Here is a 21,531-nt window from a genome sequence, read left to right on the forward strand (position 1 = left end):
TCCCCCGTGCCCAGCGGGAAACTGTGGCTCCGTCCTCGCTTCCTGGAGCCGCCGAGCCGCGTTCTCAGACCCGAGCCCCCGGGGAAAGGAGCTGGCATCTGGGGGAGAAGCTTCGGCGTGCACGCGCCTTGGCACGCAGCACGCGAAACGGAGCCTTGGTGGGCCAGTCAGGCCTGGGGGGTCGGTTGTTTTAAAGGCTTTAACCTGCTGCTTTCCTTTCTAAAACGTCCCTTTCTACTCTTTGTCTAAAAAATGCACCCCTTTTGGATCAGATTTTCATCTATCCCCCGATTTCCTCTTCTCTGACTTCCACAGGAGGCCTCTCCAGAACGATTTTAATTTTGATGGCTTCTCTCTGTTGATACTTTCCTATAACTGTGTACCTTAAGTATACATAGTTGTTTGCATGTTGTCTCCTCCATTAGATTGTGAACTTCTTGAGGGCAGTGTTTTGTTTGTGTGTGTGTGTGTGTGTGTGTGTGTGTGTGTGTGTGTGTGTGTAGCTTAACACCTTGCCTGCCCGAATAGTAGGTGCTTAATGAATATTTATTGACTGACTTCATTCTCTTTTCAGGAGATTAAAATATCAGTTTTGGGCTGGTACCCATCCGTACAAGGTTTTTAAAATGGCATCGTATTCCAGTCTAAGGATAACAAATTAATAATGGTACTTTGTTCCTGGATTCCATGAAATAGTTTTAAACTTTATAAGCAGCTCATTACCATTTGACCACCGTATTATGATATTTTATATAGAGATGTTTTTGAATTTTCAAGCACAAGGAAGCATGATTACAAACTTGTATAACTGTCTATCAAAGCTTAAAAGAAAGCAAAAAATGATACAAATGTACAAAGACATCTACACGTTTTTCTAGGTTTCTTAGTTTTGCCCCTACCTCTTTAATTATGTACAAATATATGGGAGGAAGGGGTGATTTCAGATAGTGGGGGAAGTAATGACAGCAAAAGAAAATTCAGTGCGGTATATTGGAGAGAGCTCTGGTTTTGGAATCAGAGGGTCTGGTTTGAATCTCAACTCTGTTATTTACTATCCATGTGACCTTAGGCAAATCACTACACCTCCCAGGGCCTTGGTTTTCTTATAAGTAAAATAAGGACTTGAACTAGATGACCTCTAAGATCATTCCATTCCTAAATCTATGGTTTATTAATAATGTTCAAAAACTTTGTTCTATGGCTAGTTAATTTCGTTTAATCTAGATGTACGTACTCTTCACTGTTGCAGATTATAACCCATCCACCTTCTTTCATTTTGCTCATCTCTTCATGTCCTGCCATAAAGCCTCTACAAAATATACAGGGACCCTTTTATGCAGCTACCAAAAGAGTCTATGTCCTCTCCCAATTTTTTTCCTTCATGCCATATGACCAGTACAATTTTTTTCATAACTAATAATGTTTAATGTTGCTTCTGCTCAGTAATGCGCCCTAAAAGATGACCATCAATTCTAATTCTTCAGTGATGGAACATGAAGGTTGCATAGTTGTACATCAACATTAATATGTTAAAAAGATGAGGGAGGAACTTGGGATCATTGAAAGTATTATGCAGCTTTTTCTCCTGTTCAGTTCTGGATTTAGCTCATTGACCATATATTATGTCTGTTCAAGACACATACACACCCATATACATATATATATATATATATATATATATATATGTTTTTAAGTGGTTATCCAATTGCCTGAATGCTATAATCTAGATTAGTATTCTTTGTATAGTGTTTCTTACTAGGAAGTTGAGGTATAGTGGAAAGTTTACTGGATTGACAGAAGATCCAGCTTCAGATTTTGTCCCTGCACTTGTTACTTATGCAAATTTAGCTAAGTTATTTTACCTTAATAGGCCTCAGTTTCCTCAAATGTAAGTCTCTGAAGTCCCTTCTAGCTGTAGATCTATGATCATATGTTTGTGGATTTACAAGATTATTGTCATGGGTCTTGACACAATGCCATCTATAAATGAGAAAATTGAAAAATACATTGTCCCTGAAGAATAACAGTAAAATGATCAATCTAAGTGGAATCAACTCTAAAATATACTTCATTGTAATTTTTTTGGTAAATAATATGGAGCTCAATACAATTTGAATACATCCCGGAAAAACAAATTAACAAAAGTGGAGGGGAAACCCTGATTTAAATATTTTCTAATGCTAAATTTATTGAAACTGAAATGTCTAACATGTATAGTTGAGTCAAGAATTTTAAAGCATTGTGCCAGGGACTGTGATTTTTAAGCACTGTTAAGCATCAAATCAATTTTGTGACACTATTAAAAAACAATGTAAATTTGATAGTTGCTATGATATTCTGTGAGAAGTTTTAGAAATGACAAAAGCAGAACTGCCTAAACTTCACACTCTGATCTGCTAGTGGTGCCTTCCTTGCCACCTCACAACTGGGACTTAAAAGGCACAGATAAAAAGGGAAAAGATATTTTTCCTAAGTTCTAGTTATCCATAGGTAGAAGTAAAATTGGGAAAGGGATTGCTATTCCTTTAAAAATGAACTCTGCTGTTTTATGCATACATACATGCTTTTATATACTCCTATTTGGGTGATATCCTTATAAAATTCTTGCATTTAGCTCCTCTTCTGCTTCAGGTTTCAACTCCAACCTTCAGTATCTCCTGCTGACTTTCATCATACAATTCCTAAGTGATACCAAGTAAGGCATCTGCCTAGCTTTCATGGTTCTCGACTCTCCTTAGTGTAACTTTAATGGTGAATTCTCCAGATGTTAGTCAACAAGCATGTATTACTACTTCCAGGTGCTATTACAGATTGGGAATACAAAGAAAGACCAAAGCACTATCCCTACCCTTAAGGAACTTATATTTTAGTGGGAGGAAAAAACAAAATATGGAAATATGATACATTTTCTCTTTCTACATATATGTGTGTGTGTGTGTGTGTGTATGTATGTATGTAAAGAGAGTGGGAGGAAGCTAAAGTGAAGAGGGAGAGTATTCCAGGTGTGGTGGAAATCTCAAAAAAGGTAGAGTTGGAAGGTGGAGGGTCATGAAGAAAAACAAGGAGACCAGTGCAACTGGATTGTAGAGTACAGGACAAGGAGTGATCAGGTTCTGAGGGGCTTTAAATGCCAAACAGAAATTTGATGTTTGAAACTAGAAGGAATGGTCAGTTTATTGGAGAGTTGGGGGAGGGGAATATGAAATGGTCACTCTTGTACTTCTGGAAAATCACCTTTGGCAGCTGAATGGAAGATGGTTTGGAGTGGAGACATAAAGGAGGAAGATCATTTAGAATTGCAATACAATTCTATACAAGAATGGACTATACAAGAGCTGAAGGATATGAGTAGTTTTCAGAGGAAGAAATCCAAGCTATTAATCATATGAAAAATGCCCCAAATCACGAATAGAGAAATGTAAATCAAAGCAACTGTGAAGTTCCATATCACACTCATCAAATTGGCAAAGTTGACCAAATAGGTATAATCTACAATTTCTAAAATTAAGATTAATATCTAAATATCTACAATAATTAGCAATTTCTAAATTGCTAAAAAGCAATTTGGAAAACTGTTTTTAGCCTTTAGTGATACAACTACCAGATCTGTTCCCCAAATAGAAGGAAAAAAAAAGATTCCACATGCAAAATTATATGTGAAACCATTGATTGTAGCAAAATGGAGAAGGTTTGAATATTATGTTCATTTACTTTGAGGAAATACTTTTTTCATGGATATATGTATACACACACACACTGATAAGTTAATGGATGCATTGCCAGAGTTAGCTCAGTATTTGGGAGGAAAATCTGAAGATAAATGTAAGAAGAGGTATTAGAACCATTGTGCTGACCTCACTATGCCAGTAAAATTTGGACAGTATACCAGCGCCATGCCAGGAAACAATCACTTCCATCTGAATTGTCTTAGATTCTGAATATCATCTGGCAGGATAAGATACTGGATAAGGAAGTCTTTTCTTGAACGAAACTGCCAAGTATTCACATTGTACAGCAGAGGGCACAATCCAATGTGCTTGCTACATGCTGGAATGCCAAAGATACATTTGCCTAAAAGACTATTTTATGAAAGAACTCACATAAGGCAGGCTTTTTACATGATGATCAGAAGAAGCAATACAAGGTCACTTTAAAGATCTCTAAAGAACTCTGGAATTGATTGGGTGACATGAGAAGTACTGGCAAAAGACCATCTAGCATGTTGTACTGGCATTTTATTAGCAAAAGAGAAGTAACTCAAACGAATCTCAAGATGCAAAATTTAGAGAATTTAATCCATATGTTCATATGAATTATTTGTGCCCAACCTGTGTTAGAGCATTCTGAACTCATACTGGTCTGATCAATCAGTTGCACACAGTGAAACTTGACTGTAACAAAGTGATATCATTTTAGTCCTCTTTGAAAATGAAGGACCACAACCAACCATAATAGCTTTTGTGGGGGGGAGGGTAGAGAGGAGGGTAGTAAATAACTAGAAGCCAACTGTGGTACCTTTCTATTGGAGGAATAACTGAATAGACTGTTATATGAAGGTAATGGGATTCTATCGTGCTATAGGGGCGCTAGGTGGCACAGTGGATAGAGCACTGGCCCTGGAGTCAAGAGAACCTGAGTTCAAATTTGACCTCAGACAATAATTACCTAGCTGTGTGACCTTGGACAAGTCACAAAAACCCCATTGCCTTAAAATAAAAATTTAAAAATAAAGACATAAAAGGGGCATTTTCTAAGAAACTTTGGAGGACTTGTAGCAAATCTAAACAAGTACAATAATTTATACAATACCAACTTCATAATGACAAATGACTTTTTTTTGTTTTTGCAAGGCAATAGGGTTAATTGACTTGTCCAAGGTCACACAGCTAGGTAATTATCTGAGCTGGAGTTTGCAGGACTCCTCTATCCACTGTGCCAACTAGCTACCCTGACAAATGACTTTGAAAGGCTAACTGATCAATGCAACCACCAACCTCAGTTCCAGAGGAATCATGAAACATGTTACACATCTCCACACCAAGAGAAGGGTATCAATTAAGGTGATTGTTTTGGACATGATCTTCATTTCAAGAATACGCGAGGTGATAAAAGGCCAGAATGGAGAAAAGGAGTGAGAAATGTGAGATGTTTGGAAAGTAGAAACTTTAAGACTACAAAACTGGATAGGTGACTGAGTATACAAGGAATTGGAGATGAGCTTGGGAGACTGATGAGCTCAGCAATGAGCCACTTCAGTCACTACTAATTCTCCCTCTCCTCTCGTGGTTCCCAGCCGAATTCTAGGCTAGTTTCCTTTGTAAAGCCTTTTTACTGTATGGATGTGAAAATATGCCCACATGTATATATGAAGTAAGCAAGCGGGGGTTTTCAAAGTCTGATCCAAAAACCACTTTTCCCAAGGCCTTTGCAGAGGGTCCTAGAGGTGAGAACTATTTTCATAATACTATGATATTTATTTCTAATACAGTATTAATAAATACAACCCACACAAGCAAGGCTTTTTTTTGGGGGGGGGAATCTTCTTTAGTGTCTTAAGGTGACAAATGAGTTGAGACAAAAAAATTTAAAACTCTCAAAAGATCAAGCTGGATTGAAATCCTACCAGATATATACTGGCTATGACTATGGACTAGGAATTTAAAACTTTAAATTGCAGAAGGTGCAGACTGGTACTGAGATCTCAATTTCATATACCATCAAAATCATAGTCCTGTCAAATCACAATTACCCAGAATCCTTGTCATGTCATACTTGCTTAATCTTCCAAATTGCTAAGGATCTTAATAAATTTGAAATACGCAAGAGCTTAACCAAAATAGGTTATTTGATCTGCATAGATTGACATTTCTAAATTGTTATATTTTTTAAAGACCTTTTGTTCTCAGCTGGGTTTCAGAGTGAGATTTTCCTTGATAAGAGGTATAATACATTTGATTTTTTTTTTTGCTTCCTCCACTAAAATTTAGGCTAAGTTGGAACTGCAATTAGGACAACCTCCTTTACCAATTGCCAGCATGAGAAGTCATCACCTATTTTCTCATCTGTAAAATGGAGATAGAACCTAGGGTGGTTGTGAGGATCAAAAATTATTTTCATAAGGGACTGGAGAAAGGGGTGCAGGTGATAGAGGGAAGATCATGGGAGAGGGTAGTCAGATGCAACACTTCTGAGGAGGAACAGGGTAAAAGGAAAGAAAAGATAAATGGGGGTGGGAGAGAAATACAGCTAGCAATAGCAACTGTGGGGGAAAAAAATATTGAAGCAATTTCATTGGTGGACTTAAGAGAACGTTATCCACCCCTAAGAGCTGATGTGTCTGAATACAGACTGAGGTCCATGTCTTTTTCCCCCACTTTTGCTTAAGGCTTCTTTTTCTTTGGTGGGGGGAACTGTTTACTTTTATAATGACTATTGTAATGTGTTTCATGGTTACACATTTTTAACCTAAGCCGCTCAATGGGGCAAGTGGGGTGGGAGAGAATTTGGAACTCAAGATTTTGGAAATGTTGAATCTTTTGCATGTAAATGGGGTAAAAAAAATGTAAAAATAAAAATTTATAACTTACTTTCATAAAGTGCTTTGCAGAATAAACTGTTGCTAGCTTTTATTACTACCTACTTTTCACATCCTATAGAAATGCTTTACTATCAAATCAAGTTTGGCTAGATGACCTGAAATTCCTACCAGCTTCAGATTTAACTTATGAACTAAGCAAAAATTGGGGCATGTTATTCCTCTAAAGTCTTATTGGATTCTACCAGTCCACTTATCTATCAAAGTTTATTATGTTGAACCTAATTAAACTTTTGATTTTAAGGTTTCTAGAGCTGAGAAACACAGGTGTAGGAAACCAAAACCTTATCCTAGCTCTAGAGATAGGAACCCACTAATATAGATGTACAAAGTGAGGCCCAGGAGGGCTAAGTGACAAGCACAGATAAGTTCTCTGATTCCAAAATAAGTGTTCTTTTCACAATTCCATTTTGTTTCCAAGTTAGATTGTCATTTTCTTTTAATCATGTAGCTTGATGAGGCCAGTTAATCCTCCCTCCTTTATTTGTCCTTTATTTAGTCCATAAAACAAAGGACTAAATTTTAAAGGAGTGAGAATTCTAATTAGTTGAATTGTAGCTGAAATTTTTTTTTGTATAAATGGATTTCATGTACTGAAATCCAATTATTAAAGTTATTTTATTCTGGCACTAGTAAAAGTTTAAATTTATGAAGGTGTGTAGGAAATAAGATGCAATGACTACATTCTACATTTCATAGAAAAAGTGGTAGGGATTAGGTAATGATAACAGATTCATGAACATTTTGTAGATGTTTATTCTACTTACAGTAACAAAAACCTATGAAGTTTCATGTTTTAATGTACAGTGATATACTTTGCAATATAAAATACAATTTACAGAATTTCTATCAAGTAAACCTAAACAAACACACTTGATTTTTTTTACATTTGTATATTTAAATTAGAAACATTTTAGTTTTTTTAAAAAAACTTACATCGTATTAGATGTTTCAGTTTTACACCTATATGTAATTTAACATTCTAACTCTTGGTTTATAATATAAATCATCCAAATTACTAAGTTGCTGATGGCTTCAGAACTTAAAAATTTGTGCCTATATAAATTGTAAAATCCGTAGTGATGTATAAGTGGAGTAATAGACTCCAAGAAGCAAATGATAATATTTTCTAATTTATATTTGCAAAAGTAGTTTATGAAAATATAAAAAATTATCAAAGTGTATTTGTACAGTCAAATAAATTAACAAGGTTTTCTCTATTTCACACTTCAGTACTTGAAAAATAGATGAAAAGAAGCAGTATACTGTATTTTCACAGTGAAAAGCTTTCCAAAGTTTGTAGTACTTCAACTTATATCTTTTACTTTCATCAACTTTATGCAAATATTTTTCTATTTTCAGTGGTAAACTTTTAAATACACCATCAGTATTACAGACTGACAAATATCAGTAGTTCTAAACTACGCACATTTTGCCTAGAAACTACTGAAGAACTGCTTAAATAGCACTAAATACAAACAAAATGTTCCTGATTATTCAAACCAAAGAAACAGCTTAAAAATATCCTTAATTTGTTTATTTCTCACATTTTGCTTGTGTTTGTAGAATTTAAACATTTCCCAATGAACTGACATTTAAAAGCTTAACAGATTATACCTGGACACATGGATGTTACTTTTATCAAAGATTTTTCAAACAGTATTTTTATAAGGCAGCATAGAGAAACGGGAAATTTTTCTTTTTTGTTGTTTCCTGGTTGAAAACTATCTTTAACATCAAAAAAGATAGTCACTGATAGAAGCCTTATATTTCTTTACACTCCATTAATTACAAATTACTAATACTGTGTTCTTTCACAATCACTTCATAAATACATGCAATCCACCTATAGGAAAATCAGTACAGGACAGAAATACATAACCCTCTTGTAAAGCACATACTAAGAAACCTGTAAAAAAAAGTTTTTTAATGCAGAAATACTAAATGTGAGATGTAAGTAAAGATATGGCTCCTAAGGTCCAATGAAATTCCCTTAAAAGTTTACAATACAATCAAGTTATTGGAAAACATAACTTTTAATCTGAAAAAAGCAATATGCTTTTTATAGACTTTTTCCCATTTCTGTAATAATTTTAAATGGAAATTTTAAGAATTAAGTAAAAAAATCATTTCAGAATTGTAAATATGTGAAATTTTGTAAGAAAACATATTGTACACAAAATTACAGTAAGTTGAAGTCCAGGATGGTTCCACTCCATCTAATTTCATAGCAGTTTCAAAAAACTATTTTCCTTGAATACATTTTGTAAGGCTGGCTTTAAAAGGGATTTTTTGCAACGTTGAGTATATACAACCAAACCCCATGTAAAGTCTTTTTTCCCCCGCATATATATATATATATATGTACATATATATATATTCACACACACACGTAAGTCATAAGCATGGGGTGTAAAATTACTCTCAAACATTTATGTTGGAGTAGAAGTTGATGAACCTTCTGTTTCAGTTGGTTTTTGAGCTTCTTTCTGTTCTTCTGGCTTTGAATCCCTACTACTTTCTTTACTTTTACTTCTGTCTTTCCGATCTTTTCCTCTATCTCGTTCTCTGTCTTTTTCTCGGTCCCTGTCTCGTTCTCTGTCCCTTTCTCTTGTTCGATCTCGGTCCCTGTCTCTGCTTCTGGATCTGTCTCGATCCCGTCTCCTGTCTCTGTCCCTTTCACGGTCCCGATCTCTATTTCTGCTTCTGTCTCTATTTCTGTCCCATTCCTTGTTGCGTTCTGATTCCCTATCTTTATCCCTATTTGTATTCCTATCTTTATTTTTGTCCCAGTCTCGATTAGAGTCTTTTTCTCTATGTCTTTCCCAGTCTCTGTTTCTGTCCCAATCTCTCTCCCTGTCTCTACTCCAATTTCGGCCACGCTCTCTTTCCCAAGGTTTCCCATGATCTCTGTCCCTTCTTCTATCTTCAAAACCTCTACCTTGTCTATTTTCTGAGAGCTGGGTTTCAGGTTCATCTGATGACTTTTCTTTAGTGCTTCCTTCAAATCTTTCTCGCTGTCTTCCTCCTTCAAAAGTCTGATTTCTATATTCATGACTTTTGCCATCTCGGAAATCAGATGATGGCCACTGTGAATCTGATTCTGGAGCTTGTCCAGATACATTTGTTGGTAGAGAAGCAGATGGACCAGCTTCTTCCCATCTCTCCTTCCTGTGTTGAGGTGGATGGCTTGGAAGTTCTAGTAGTGGTCTAGGAGCAGGTTTCATACCCTGTGGAGATTGTCCTTGAAAGTGAAATCTTGAAGGGGGTTGTTCATTTTTCTCTGAAAATGGAGCAGATCCCCTTGGCCCAAACTGAAGGGGTGTGGGACCCCTCTGGTTTGCAAATCTTGGTGGTGAATTTACTCTTTGTTCTTCAAACTGCTGTGGTTGAATAACCCTTGGTCCTGGCATGAAGTTTGGTGCTGGGCCTCTAGGACCTTCAAATTGATTGGGATGGGGACCCCGGGGTCCTTCAAACTGATTGGGATGGGGGCCCCGGGGACCTTCAAATTGGTTGGGATGAGGGCCCCGGGGACCTTCAAACTGGTTGGGATGGGGACCCCGGGGTCCTTCAAACTGGTTGGGATGGGGCCCCCGGGGTCCTTCAAACTGGTTGGGATGGGGCCCCCGGGGTCCTTCAAACTGGTTGGGATGGGGCCCTCGGGGCCCTTCAAACTGGTTGGGATGGGGCCCCCGGGGCCCTTCAAACTGGTTGGGATGGGGCCCCCGGGGCCCTTCAAACTGGTTGGGATGGGGCCCCCGGGGTCCTTCGAACTGGTTGGGATGGGGACCTCTTGGCCCCACAAAATGGCCAGGTGGTGGTCCCCTTTGACCTCCAAACTGAGTAGGAGGAGGGCCTCCTCGGGGTCCCTTAAATTGAGAAAGTAGAGGTCTTCTTTGCCCTCCAAATGGGAAAGGTGCTGGGCCTCTATTTCCCATAAACTGGGATTGCTCTGGCCCTTCAAACTGTGAAGGAGGGTTAGTCATTTCACTATACTGGGACTCTTGGAATTCCCTTTTTTCTCCATGGGGATCCCTACGATCTTCAAATTGGGATGGTGCCACTCCTCTTGGTCCACCAAGGTATGAAGGTGAAGGACCTCTGTTGTCACCAAAAGGTGGTGGTCCATGTTGTCCAGAGAATAATGAAGGAATAGGAGTCTTCTGTCCCCCAAACCTGGTAGATGAAGGCCCTCTTTGTCCTTCAGCACTAGAATTATTTTCTTCTGAAAACTGAGGTGTTGGTCCCCTTGGTCCTGGAAAGTTGGGTCCATGAGGTCCTGAAGCTGTTCCATAATTCCTTGAAGTAGGCTCATTTTGTCCCTGAAACTGTGGTTGAGGTGGGCCTCCTTTTTGCCCAGATAAAGGAAATGAAAGAACTCCTCTATTGTCATCATGTTTGGTTTGTGAACCTCTTTCTCCTTCATCCTGAGAAGCTGAGGGATCATTTTTTTCAGCAAATTGAAGATTTCTCCTATCTTCATATTGGGATGAACTAAGAGGTTTTTCCTGAGATGTAAATACTGTATTTGAGAAAGGACTGCTTGCTCCAGTTGGTGAATTAAAAGTCTGCCCATCATTCTGTACTGGGAAGTTTGGTTGAAAAGATGTATTGGGAGGGGTTGGAAGGAGTACTTTTCGTAAAGGTTTAGATGAAACTTCTGAAACTGATGGATGTGTATTTTCTAAATGATGTTTGGATGTATTTTCTGAATTTTCATTCTTATCATTTTGTCCATCCTGATCAGTAAGAGTAGCTTTTTCACTTGGAATCCACTTATCATTATTGTATCCCATTTGAGTAGCTGGATTTAATTCTTTTTCTTCTTGTGGTGAAGTAGGCAACTGACCCATATTAACAATTGTAGGAGATTCTCTCATAGGTGTCCCACTATGTGAGGAAGTGGATAGTGGCTTTAGCAAATTTTCACTTTCATTATTTTCTGTAGCTATTCTCCTAGCCTGTCGTGGATCTCTACTTTGTCTTAGATCTGAACTTTGGCTTCCTGCATGAGTTAACTGACTTGATATAGATGAATCTGACTTATCAGCAGCTTGTTGTTCTTGTTGAAATAATTCAGTCTTTGTCAAAGATGATTTTGGAGGTGGTGACATCAATGCATCTGACACTGAAAAATGAGCCATTGAAACACCAACTGCAGCCCTTTGTTGTCTAAGTGCTTCTTCTTGTTCTTCTAGTTGCCGCTTCTGCTCCTCTATTTGCTTATTTAGTTCTTCAAGCATTTTTTGCTGTTCTACTAAGGAAGAGGAAGCAGAAATATCAGTCACATATTCAGCTGTCCTCTCTGAGGAATTTTTACTATCTGTGCACATTTTATTGGGTAAATCATCAATAGTAACTTTAGCTTCTTCTAAAATAGTTTCATCTTCTGGGTCATAAGCCACATCTTCTCTCTCTGAAACTTCAGAAGGTTTTTCAAGGTCATACCGTTTTTCACTTTCAGTAATCTGAGTTTCAAAAGCTTTCTCTGGATCATATTCTTCTTCAGGATCATATGGTCTATCATCCTCTTCCTCTTCTAAAGTTTTATCTTTTGACATTTTCCCAAATTGCTGAACAATTGGATCTAACAAAGGAGTTGCTGGTACTCCTTCATCTACAATTATCTTAGACTCTTGGTTTAAAGTTGAAGTAAGTTCAGCATCCTTAGCAGCAGAGTCAAATGATTTTTTCTTTCCAAAAAGAGTTTGCAAGATGTGTTCTAGGGGTGAAGCTGTTTTTGAACTAGATGAATTACTGGGGGAGGAAGTTGAAGTTGTAATAGTTGAGGATGAAACTGATGGAGTTGTGGTGTTTGTAGTTCCTGTTTTAAGTGATGACAGTATTTTTAACACAGATGATGATGCTGGTGGATCTGGGACTGGAGGTGGTGGAGGCGGTGGAGGCGGTGGAGGCGGTGGTGGTGGGGATCCAGGTGGTGTGGTACTGACACTAGTATCTACAGAATAGATCTGATACTTTGATTGTTTCTTTTCAGATTGAGATGTAACTCCTTTGGGATAGATTGACACTTCAATTTCTTCCTGTGCCTGAAGTTTGCTTCGCTTTTCTTCCATCTTATCCAACTCTCCAGCATTCGAAGGTCGCTTTACTTTTTGACAGATTACTAATCCCAGTATTATATTTGGACGTGGTGACTCAAGACCTAGGGGAGAAAAGTATATATGTTAGAATGCAGGAAAGTTTAATTATTTAAAAACATCTTATTATAGAGTGTTTTAGGAGAATTTCCAGTAAGAAACTAGTATTGGGCATGTGGGAAATTCTATAATATAAAGATAGTTGAATATTGGCAAAAAACCCAACCTAGATTAATATTTGTAGAACTTAAGTAAATCACAGGAAAATTTTGGCACACAAGACACATTAAAATAAGCCAATAGTCATCACAAGCCTCAATATTAACAATGCACATTAGGATAAAAGTCATAACAACAACAGACCATTTCCATTACTAAAGTGTCTTCTTAGTGTTTTGTCACGCCCTAGATATTAAAAACACAATACCAAAATATATCTAAAAAAAGTAAAAATAATCTATAGTTTAAAGAAAATGACATATGCTTTCTCAATCAGCAAAGACAAAAAGCTTTCTCCAATATATAAGAGTAACTTTCTTGGAAGTATATATTTGGAGTATTAAATTCTTTTCAAAACCAGGGCACAGAAATGATAGCCACCATGTACAAAATACTTTAAAATTTGCAAATCACTTTACATAATATAAACTTTTTAAAAAAAGTACACTGATAAGCCAATTTAATAAATATGTATATTAAACATGCTGTAGTATGTAGATAAAAATATTGATTTCATGAATTTAATGTTTTATTTCAAAAAAACATTCTGAATTTGATGCTTTTCAGATTGTATTTAATAATTTCATAAAAAATTAACTTAAGACTTTGTGCTAGCTATCTAAAAATGGCAATAATGAAATCAAGGTGAATTTGAGTTAAACTTAGATCAATGATTTTAGTAATGCTGATATATGAAACATTCTCCCATGGATACTGAATGATCCCTAAATCTGAATAACCCTCAAATTAGTTTGTTATGGAGGGAAATATGGCTAGATTGGCAAATAATTCCCATTATAGGAAATAGGGGTGGGAAACCTTCAAAAAGGCATGCCAGGAGTAGATCTATAACATCCTCATCAGAGTTAAACCAACAAATTATTTCCCTGAACTAATTAAGCCCTTTTTATGGGGCTAAATGCTATATTATAGGGACACCTAAGATTTACCATTTCAATTTTTATTCCTTTGATTCTTCAACAGAATTTCTCAGTGCAATAATAGACACACTTTTTAAATGTTCATGCGCCTACCCTTTGATGAAGATTTTAATAGTTTTAAAATATAGAGAAAAAAGGGTTAGGGAAAAATATGTGGTATACTAGATAATCAGGCTCTAACCCATCATTTATTATACTTTATTTCACATTTACTTTTGGGTAAAACTGTGAATGTGTTATGCAAAATTACCAGGTGTATGTATGCATGTATGTAAACACGGTGTTTCTTGCCTTAATTTCTTTTATTTTTTAACACTAGTAACTGTCAAAAGTTGACATTTTAAAAATGTTTAATATCTGATACTGAGGAATTTATGGTTTAGCCTACTATATTTCCTCACTTTCTAAGGGACTAAAGTTAATATGTAAACAATGGGTAGAGAGCAAACTGTCCTTCAAATGTGCTATGGGAAAGTTGAAAGCTTTCTATAGACTTCCATATCCAAAAGGCTTATAGGAAAATCCAGTATCCACAAAATAATTTTGTCCCATTGAAAGCTGATAAATCTTGCTGTCAAATATTTAGAGTGGGATGAGAGGGTTAAGTTTTAGAAAAATATTCAGGTAGAGGTCCAAAGTATGTGTACTGAAGCCTAAATGAATCACTGACTGTAACTAGGACAAAATAAAATTTAGTAGTATGCCAAACTTAGAAATAGGGGGACTTTACCTAGCAAGTTAAAAGCTCTACTATTTTAGATGTAATAATAACCCCAACTATTACTAATAGAATTGTTTAATCTGAATTTGGTCAAACATCAAAAATTTTACTGTAACCATGCTATCCATTCCCAATTAGCTTGAATATTCATCTTAAAAAAACTGTAATGGCTCAATAATACTATATTTATTACTTCCTAGGTGCTAACTATTTTTATTTCTAGATCATGCTTTCATTTACTTAATGCTAGATTTAAATGACTGTGATCTTAATTGAAAGTCTTGATTTATCTCTTGAAATACAATTTAAATGTGTTCAACTTAAAACAATTTTTAAATGAATTTTTATTGTTTTCACTTATTAGAATATTTTTAAGCCTCAAATTATGTCTATTGCAATAGTTTTGTTTCAACAGGATTTACTAGTTTTTCCCTTATTAACATAAATCTTATTAAAATGTAAAATTCTGAAAAGCTGCAACCTACTTAATTCTAGAAATCAAAGATCTCTTAAAATATTTCAATAGGAAGAAATCATATTGAACATTTTTCCCCTTATGTTCTGGACAATTTTAAGTCAATTAAATGCCCTTAACAATGCAAGTCTTTTGTTCTACACACAAAAACAATTTTCAAATTGATCAAAGGGACAGACAAAATTATTTTCTTAATCACTGTTGATTTGGCCTTGAAGATATGGCAAACAATTGAGAATTTCATTTTGGCTTTAGTCAGGCAATTTTGAATTCTAGTAGCCCTTTTCCAGTCACCCCTTCAATTTGTTGACTCTATGCATTATTATTCAGAGAACTAAGTGTGTCATATTTTTAAAGATTGTAGAAATTGGGTGGAAAGTTTAACACTCTAATCAACTTTTAAAAATGAACCCAAAACCTTGGATTAGGAGTCAAAACCTTAATTGGTATAGTCCCAGTTGAGTGATGGTTTCCCAAACTCACTTTCTCCATATAGAAATGAGGAATTCTACTTACCACCTCCCTTTTGAGGATTGTTATGAAGTTAATCATTCAAAAAGCAGGTGAAATGAAGCTTCTGAGTGGGAAGACTCTCCCACAAACTAGTTGTCATCATAATCTTAACAGTCTTTATTTTGGGACAAAAGATTTTAAGAGGTTTTGGGAATGAGACTGGGCAGCATTTAGTTCCCACCTACTTAAACCCCTTGAAAATAAGAGGGCCATCTCTCATGTATCATGTATATCAACCCTTTCAACTTAAGACTTGATGGATGTTTCATTTAGGTTGGCACTGAAGATATTTCTAGTTAAGACAATAAGAAATTTTAAAAATTAGATTTCTATAGATTAAGAAGATTGAGGACATTCTATCTAAGGGAGGCTTAATCTGAACCACAGGTGTTATTTCAAAGGTATGGATGGATGAACTGCATTCATTAGTTAAAAGTGAAGATTGGGGTGGATAGGTGGCGCAGTGGATACAGCACTGGTCCTGGAGTCAGGAGTACCTGAGTTCAAATCTGGCCTCAGACCCTCAATAATTACGTAGCTGTGTGGTCTTGGGCAAGCCACTTAACCCCATTGCCTTGGCAAAAAAAACAAAACCCCACAAAAAAGTGAAGGTTAAGCAGCAGTCACCAGAACTATGCAGCAAAGCAACAGGCATCTTTCTTATTGAAAGCTGTAGTGGTAGAGGATAAGGAAGACCATTCAGTTTCTAAAGATGGTTCTAAATAAAAGGACAAGATAGTCCATTTAATTCTATTAAAATTGCTTATACGTTTATAACTGACTCTCCTGAAATTAAGGGTTTTTCTTTCTTTCCCCATCCCATCTTCCCAAAGTTTAACTTGGTTGTCTTCCACCACTGGGTAATTGGCTACTACTCTACTTGATATGTGATTCTGAACCCCACCAAAACAAAATATTTGTACCTGCTAGAACAGAATTTGTGTAGGAAAATTATATGCAATATCAAATATGACATGGAAAGGTAAATGGCAAAATAGACAGTGGAAATCATTTCTTCCCTTCCCTCCAGCCCCTTTTCAAGTTTTTAAACCCCAAGATATGTAAGGAATCAATGTGACCCATTGTGCTGTTCAGGTAAAGTACAGGAATCGTGGTCTTCATTCAGATGTCAGTCCACCAGAATGCTGGAGAAGTCCAATGCCTATATGCTTCCTAGTGTGCTTAATCTCAATCTATTTTCTTTTATACTTTGAGAACTATGATGTGCTAATATGAAAAGTAATTTTTGTTGCTAATAAAAAGTCTGAGTGTGAGACAAGAACCTTTGTGGACAGTAAGGCCATGGATATATGTGATATGCTATCCAAGACCTACTTTATGTAAATTTAAGGAGACAGTGACCACTTTCCATAAAACATTTTTATTTATTTTGAAGACGGAGAAAGAGCAATAAATTCCATTCAATGCTATTTGAAAAGTCTGGTTACAATCTTTGTGCAGACACATTAATACATATACATAAGACCTGAAAAAAGTTGCTTACCTGAAAAAAAATTTCACTCAAAGATCCTTTTTGCTAATGTCAGAACACAATTAAGAGTGAATACAAAAAAAAACCTCCACTAATTTAGATGTAGGTTTAGATGAAGGATCCACCCATTCACCACATCTCAACCATCAAGTCAGAGGCAAAACATGGAAAAAAATTGTAACTTTTGACATTCTGAATTGAAAACCTAAGGCATTATATAGTGCCTCATTATCATTGTACATTCAGAAGTATCAATGCAATTATTTCCCATATTGTGTTAAACTAGTGTGTCCTTTTCAATATCAGGTCAAATTATATTAAAACGAAACACTTGAGATTGTAGAAATGAATCAATGCACTTGTGTCTCATTCAAAGAATAATGCTTAAATATAAGAGTTTCATTTATTAAAATGTAATTTACAATATACTTGACCAAGTTATATTTTCAAGCTGTTTTGCTTATTTTCCAAAAGCAGTAGTTTCATCATTTTAGGATGATCAAGGTGTTGCTGCATGTGCATTTAAAAAGGCATGGAAATAAGCAGCAATTAAGAGCGATCTAAAATAATTAATGATATTCTCTGGCTCACTATATAACTACTTGGCGTATACTCTTCTGAAGAGGAAACCTATGTCGACTACAGTGCTTTTGTTTGAAATGGAGATCATGGGAATTGCTGGAAAAAATGAGGATGGGCAAGTGTCGAGGAAAATTTTACTCTCAATTCACTTGAGTGACATTTTAAAAATAAAGGACAAATTTCTGGAGAATATAGTTTTTAAGCTATCTGATAAGACTATATCTCATAAACACAATTCTACAGAATAGAAACATTTTAAAGAACTAAAACTAGCCTTTGATTTAAAAAAAAAGTAGAATTTATTCCAAAGGTTTAAGTACTCTTAAAAGTATCTGTAATTTTCCCATAAACCCCTTCTTCAAGCTATCACTCACCAATAATATTCGTAATAAAGGGGCTCATTTAACAAAATTAGCAGAAGAACAAATAGTATTATTAGCTCTATATAATGCTAAATACAAATATGATATGGTTAAATACTGGGTCTAGCAAACAGTTGGAACTGGGATAAAAGGCATAAAAAGTTAATATATATAAAAACTTATGTGTATACTGCTAAAGAAACAGCAAAATGGTTTATGTCCAAACTGTGATACATACTGGCTGGACAAATCAATTTATCTCACAATGCCCCATGCATGTCTTTAAGATTACAAGTTGCAGAATGGCTGACAATCTATATGAAGGGAGGAAATTTCTTCACTGGGAGCTACTACTAAGTGAAAATCACAAATTTAGTTCAAAACTGGATGGTGAGTAAAGGCTACTAAACTAGTAAACTTAATTGTTTTTAAATGTATGACCATTAGTTTAACTACTTTTCACAACCCCAATTTTAGAAACCTCCAGTTTCAGCTTTTAAGGTCAACAGTGCTAAAAGCACTCTCAAAAAACTGAGGGCAGGGAAGATGACCTCCAAAGACAAAAAAATTTAAGAATTTTCTATCAGTATCTTATAATGATCCCATTACTTTATATGTAATTACAGATACAAATTCCTTGCTGCATGTTGGGAGAAAAAACATTCATGTTTGTAGACACATTTATCATTAATTTGAGTAATAATGTATATGGGATTCTATAATCAATGCCTAGTTAAAAAAAACTGTAAAATTTTGGGAAATACAAGAAGTTCAGTAACTTTACCCAAAACCCATTCTCTCAAAGATATGATTCACCCCCCCAAAAAAATACAAAAGATTTTCTTTCTTCACAATCTGAGCATGCCTGAATTATATCTAGACTAAGGGAAGAGAAAAATTTACAAATAAAACTGTATTCTATCTAAATGAAGCTGTCTATCCTACTGACTGACCAGAATTTCTTCACAGATGGTTGGTAAGTGAGCCCTCAGCTTCTTGTTCTTCAGACTTCAGGACTGGAAAGCAGGCATTTTCCTTTCTATGGGCTAGCAGGAAAGCCAGCATTCTTCATTAGAATCAGACTCTGGGAACCTGAAGCACAGGTTCCGACTCACCAGTCAGATGGCATTTCTTCGCCTTATATTAGCAGAGATGAAGTCGCCAGGTATTTTGTTTTTAAAATATATTTTACTTAAAGAACCACAGCATTTGGGTGAGTCTTTAGAAATAATGTAAACACTATCTCTGGACAATCATACAAGGAACTCACATTTGGACATAGCTCCCCAAATAAGAAAAAAAAACACCAAACAATTCCAACTAAGCAAGCAAGTATAAATGAGGGCATACAAATTTCTGTGCTTGGCATTTCTGATCAAGTCTCCATGAAGAATGTAATCATGGAATTCTAAAATAGGGAAACTGAATAGATTATACAATCCTAATTCTCTTATGCAGTTCTACTACCAATAATAGTTTGTACGGTGCAAAATCAGATAAGATTTTTATTGCCACCACCATACAAATGGGCATGGTAAGGGTATCCATTATCAGTCTTTTGGAAATATTTACAAAATTACAAAAAAAAATGAGGATGTGAAATCATAAAAAATAGAGGGGATTGGAAAAGTTGTTTAGGGTCACTGGTAGGTTGGGTTGTAAAGCTGACTTGGATGGTAGTAATATACTTTAGGTACCAACAATTAAGAATTCAGAAAAATTTGTAGGTAGTCCATTTCTAAAAACAAAGACATCTGAAAATACTTAACATGTATTTCAGATGATTTAACCATTTATTTAATGATTTTCATCATCTCAAAGGTCCCTTCTAACCTTAGTCTCTGAGCATTCTCTTATGTAAAACCATTCATTATCCTGATTTAGTATTCTTTTATTTAGTTAGCCACTTCCCTAACTTTAGTTTCTTTAATTATCTGGTGCTTGAGAAAATTTAATTGTGTACAGGGAACTAATGTATACCCTTTCTGATAACCTCATAACAGTCATTCAAAGATTAATTCACAAATAATCCTCCCAAGGGTCACATTCTTGTAAGGGAGGAGCAAACTCCAACTAGTCTTAATAGAATAAAAACTATTACAGCAGTAACTACTGAGATGTAATTGAGGGGATTGGTAAACTGTTTTGGATATTCCTATGTTTTTTGTCAGGAGTGAATTTTTAGCAAATACAAACTTTCAAAGAACTTACCTCAAGGGGTTTTGAAAAAGACTGTGGAGTTTGCTCATTCCTGAGTTAAATACATCAAGAAAAAAAGGAAGTTCTATTTAGAATGAGTCTGACGCAACAAGCTATAAACTAATATAAAACATTACCTTTCTTTTTCAGCAGCTCCACTGGCTCCTCTGCTTGAAAAAGCTTGATTTTTTTTTCACTTACTTGATGACATAAAGTATGCAGGTAAGATTGTTTTGCTTTTTCTTTTAATGTGTTCTCTAATCAATTTCCTAGCTAATTTAAGCTAATGATAACTATATGCCTACTGGTGGAACACTAAGTCTTTTGTGTTTAGTTTTAATGATTATCTGTTACTTGATATTAAGTCCTCAATTGACTTTTTTCTCAAAAGTAATTTTAGGGACTTTAATTTGACCTTCATAAACTTATAAAAATGACTTGGGGAATTCTTGAGCTGTTAAGTGTACCTATTCACCACCCAGAAATTCTGTGCTTACCTGGTCCCTCAAAGGGCAAGAGTTTTGATGGAATGGGATCCTTAGCACTCAGTGGAATCAAGTAGAGATCCTTGATGTGCCTGTTGTTATTAGCTACCACCCCAAAACGGCCACGGCTGCTAAAATAGGAGTATAGAGAAATATAGGCAACTTCTTCTTCTTCTGTTGCAGGATGAAAACGAATCAAGCACAGTTCCTGTAATGTAAAAAGTACAAGGGAAAAAATATTGACCCAGTGCTACTCTAGAAAATTGGAAAGGAATTATCTAGTTCAATTTTTTTTTATAATTAAAAAGTAGTATAAACAATGGAATCACCAATTCACAGATTTTGGTTTATAGTTATCTTTACATTTCAAAAAGTAGGAATACAAAACTTGCCTAAGAGATGAGTCTCAGAGAATTCCTACTCCTTATTCCTTCCTCCACACCAATAGAGGGGGAGAAACACCTAATGTCTAATGCATTGCTAACATACTAGAGTTGATAATGTCTTCACTATGCCCAGAAAATAGTTAAGCCATTTAACAAACTCAAACTACCAGTTTTCTTTATAAGGCCATTTTTTAAGAAGACTGATTTGAAAAAATACATGAAAGTTTTGGGAGGTCTCAAAATAGGAACCAAATTAGAGGTAATAAATGGGCAATATATTTAACAAATAGTATTTTTTTTTTGGTTACTGCTGCATAGAATGGATTTCAAGTGAATACCTTTGATACAGAAGATTTGAGTTTGCCAACGTAATCCCAAACAGTCTTGGGTGAGATCCTTCCACCAATGTGAATTGTATCTGGCAGGTCCTTAAATGAAAAGTGTTTTGAAAAATTAA

The 21,531-nt window shown here is 35.6% G+C and overlaps 1 protein-coding gene and 1 long non-coding RNA gene across 11 annotated transcripts in view; one reads left to right on the top strand and one right to left on the bottom strand.

Annotated features, from left to right (window-relative positions):
- Nucleotides 1-7,333: 7,333 nt before the first annotated feature.
- DIDO1 (death inducer-obliterator 1) overlaps nucleotides 7,334-21,531 on the bottom strand; it is a 57,931-nt gene continuing 43,733 nt past the window's right edge. For all 10 annotated transcript variants that reach the window (XM_074210437.1, XM_074210436.1, XM_074210434.1 and 7 more), the window contains 3 exons: nucleotides 21,413-21,502; nucleotides 20,701-20,896; nucleotides 7,334-12,764 (listed from right to left, as the gene is read on the bottom strand). In XM_074210437.1, the coding sequence (XP_074066538.1) occupies nucleotides 9,028-12,764; nucleotides 20,701-20,896; nucleotides 21,413-21,502 (4,023 nt within the window). In that variant the 3' untranslated portion in view covers nucleotides 7,334-9,027. The remainder of the gene's footprint in view (nucleotides 12,765-20,700; nucleotides 20,897-21,412; nucleotides 21,503-21,531) is intronic.
- Nucleotides 17,463-20,503, top strand: LOC141504995 (uncharacterized). The gene is made up of 3 exons (XR_012473523.1): nucleotides 17,463-18,394; nucleotides 18,974-19,169; nucleotides 20,354-20,503. It is a non-coding gene; the product is annotated as an uncharacterized LOC141504995 (long non-coding RNA).

Source organism: Macrotis lagotis, chromosome 1 (genome assembly GCF_037893015.1).
Source record: "Macrotis lagotis isolate mMagLag1 chromosome 1, bilby.v1.9.chrom.fasta, whole genome shotgun sequence".
Classification (NCBI taxonomy): domain Eukaryota; kingdom Metazoa; phylum Chordata; class Mammalia; order Peramelemorphia; family Peramelidae; genus Macrotis; species Macrotis lagotis.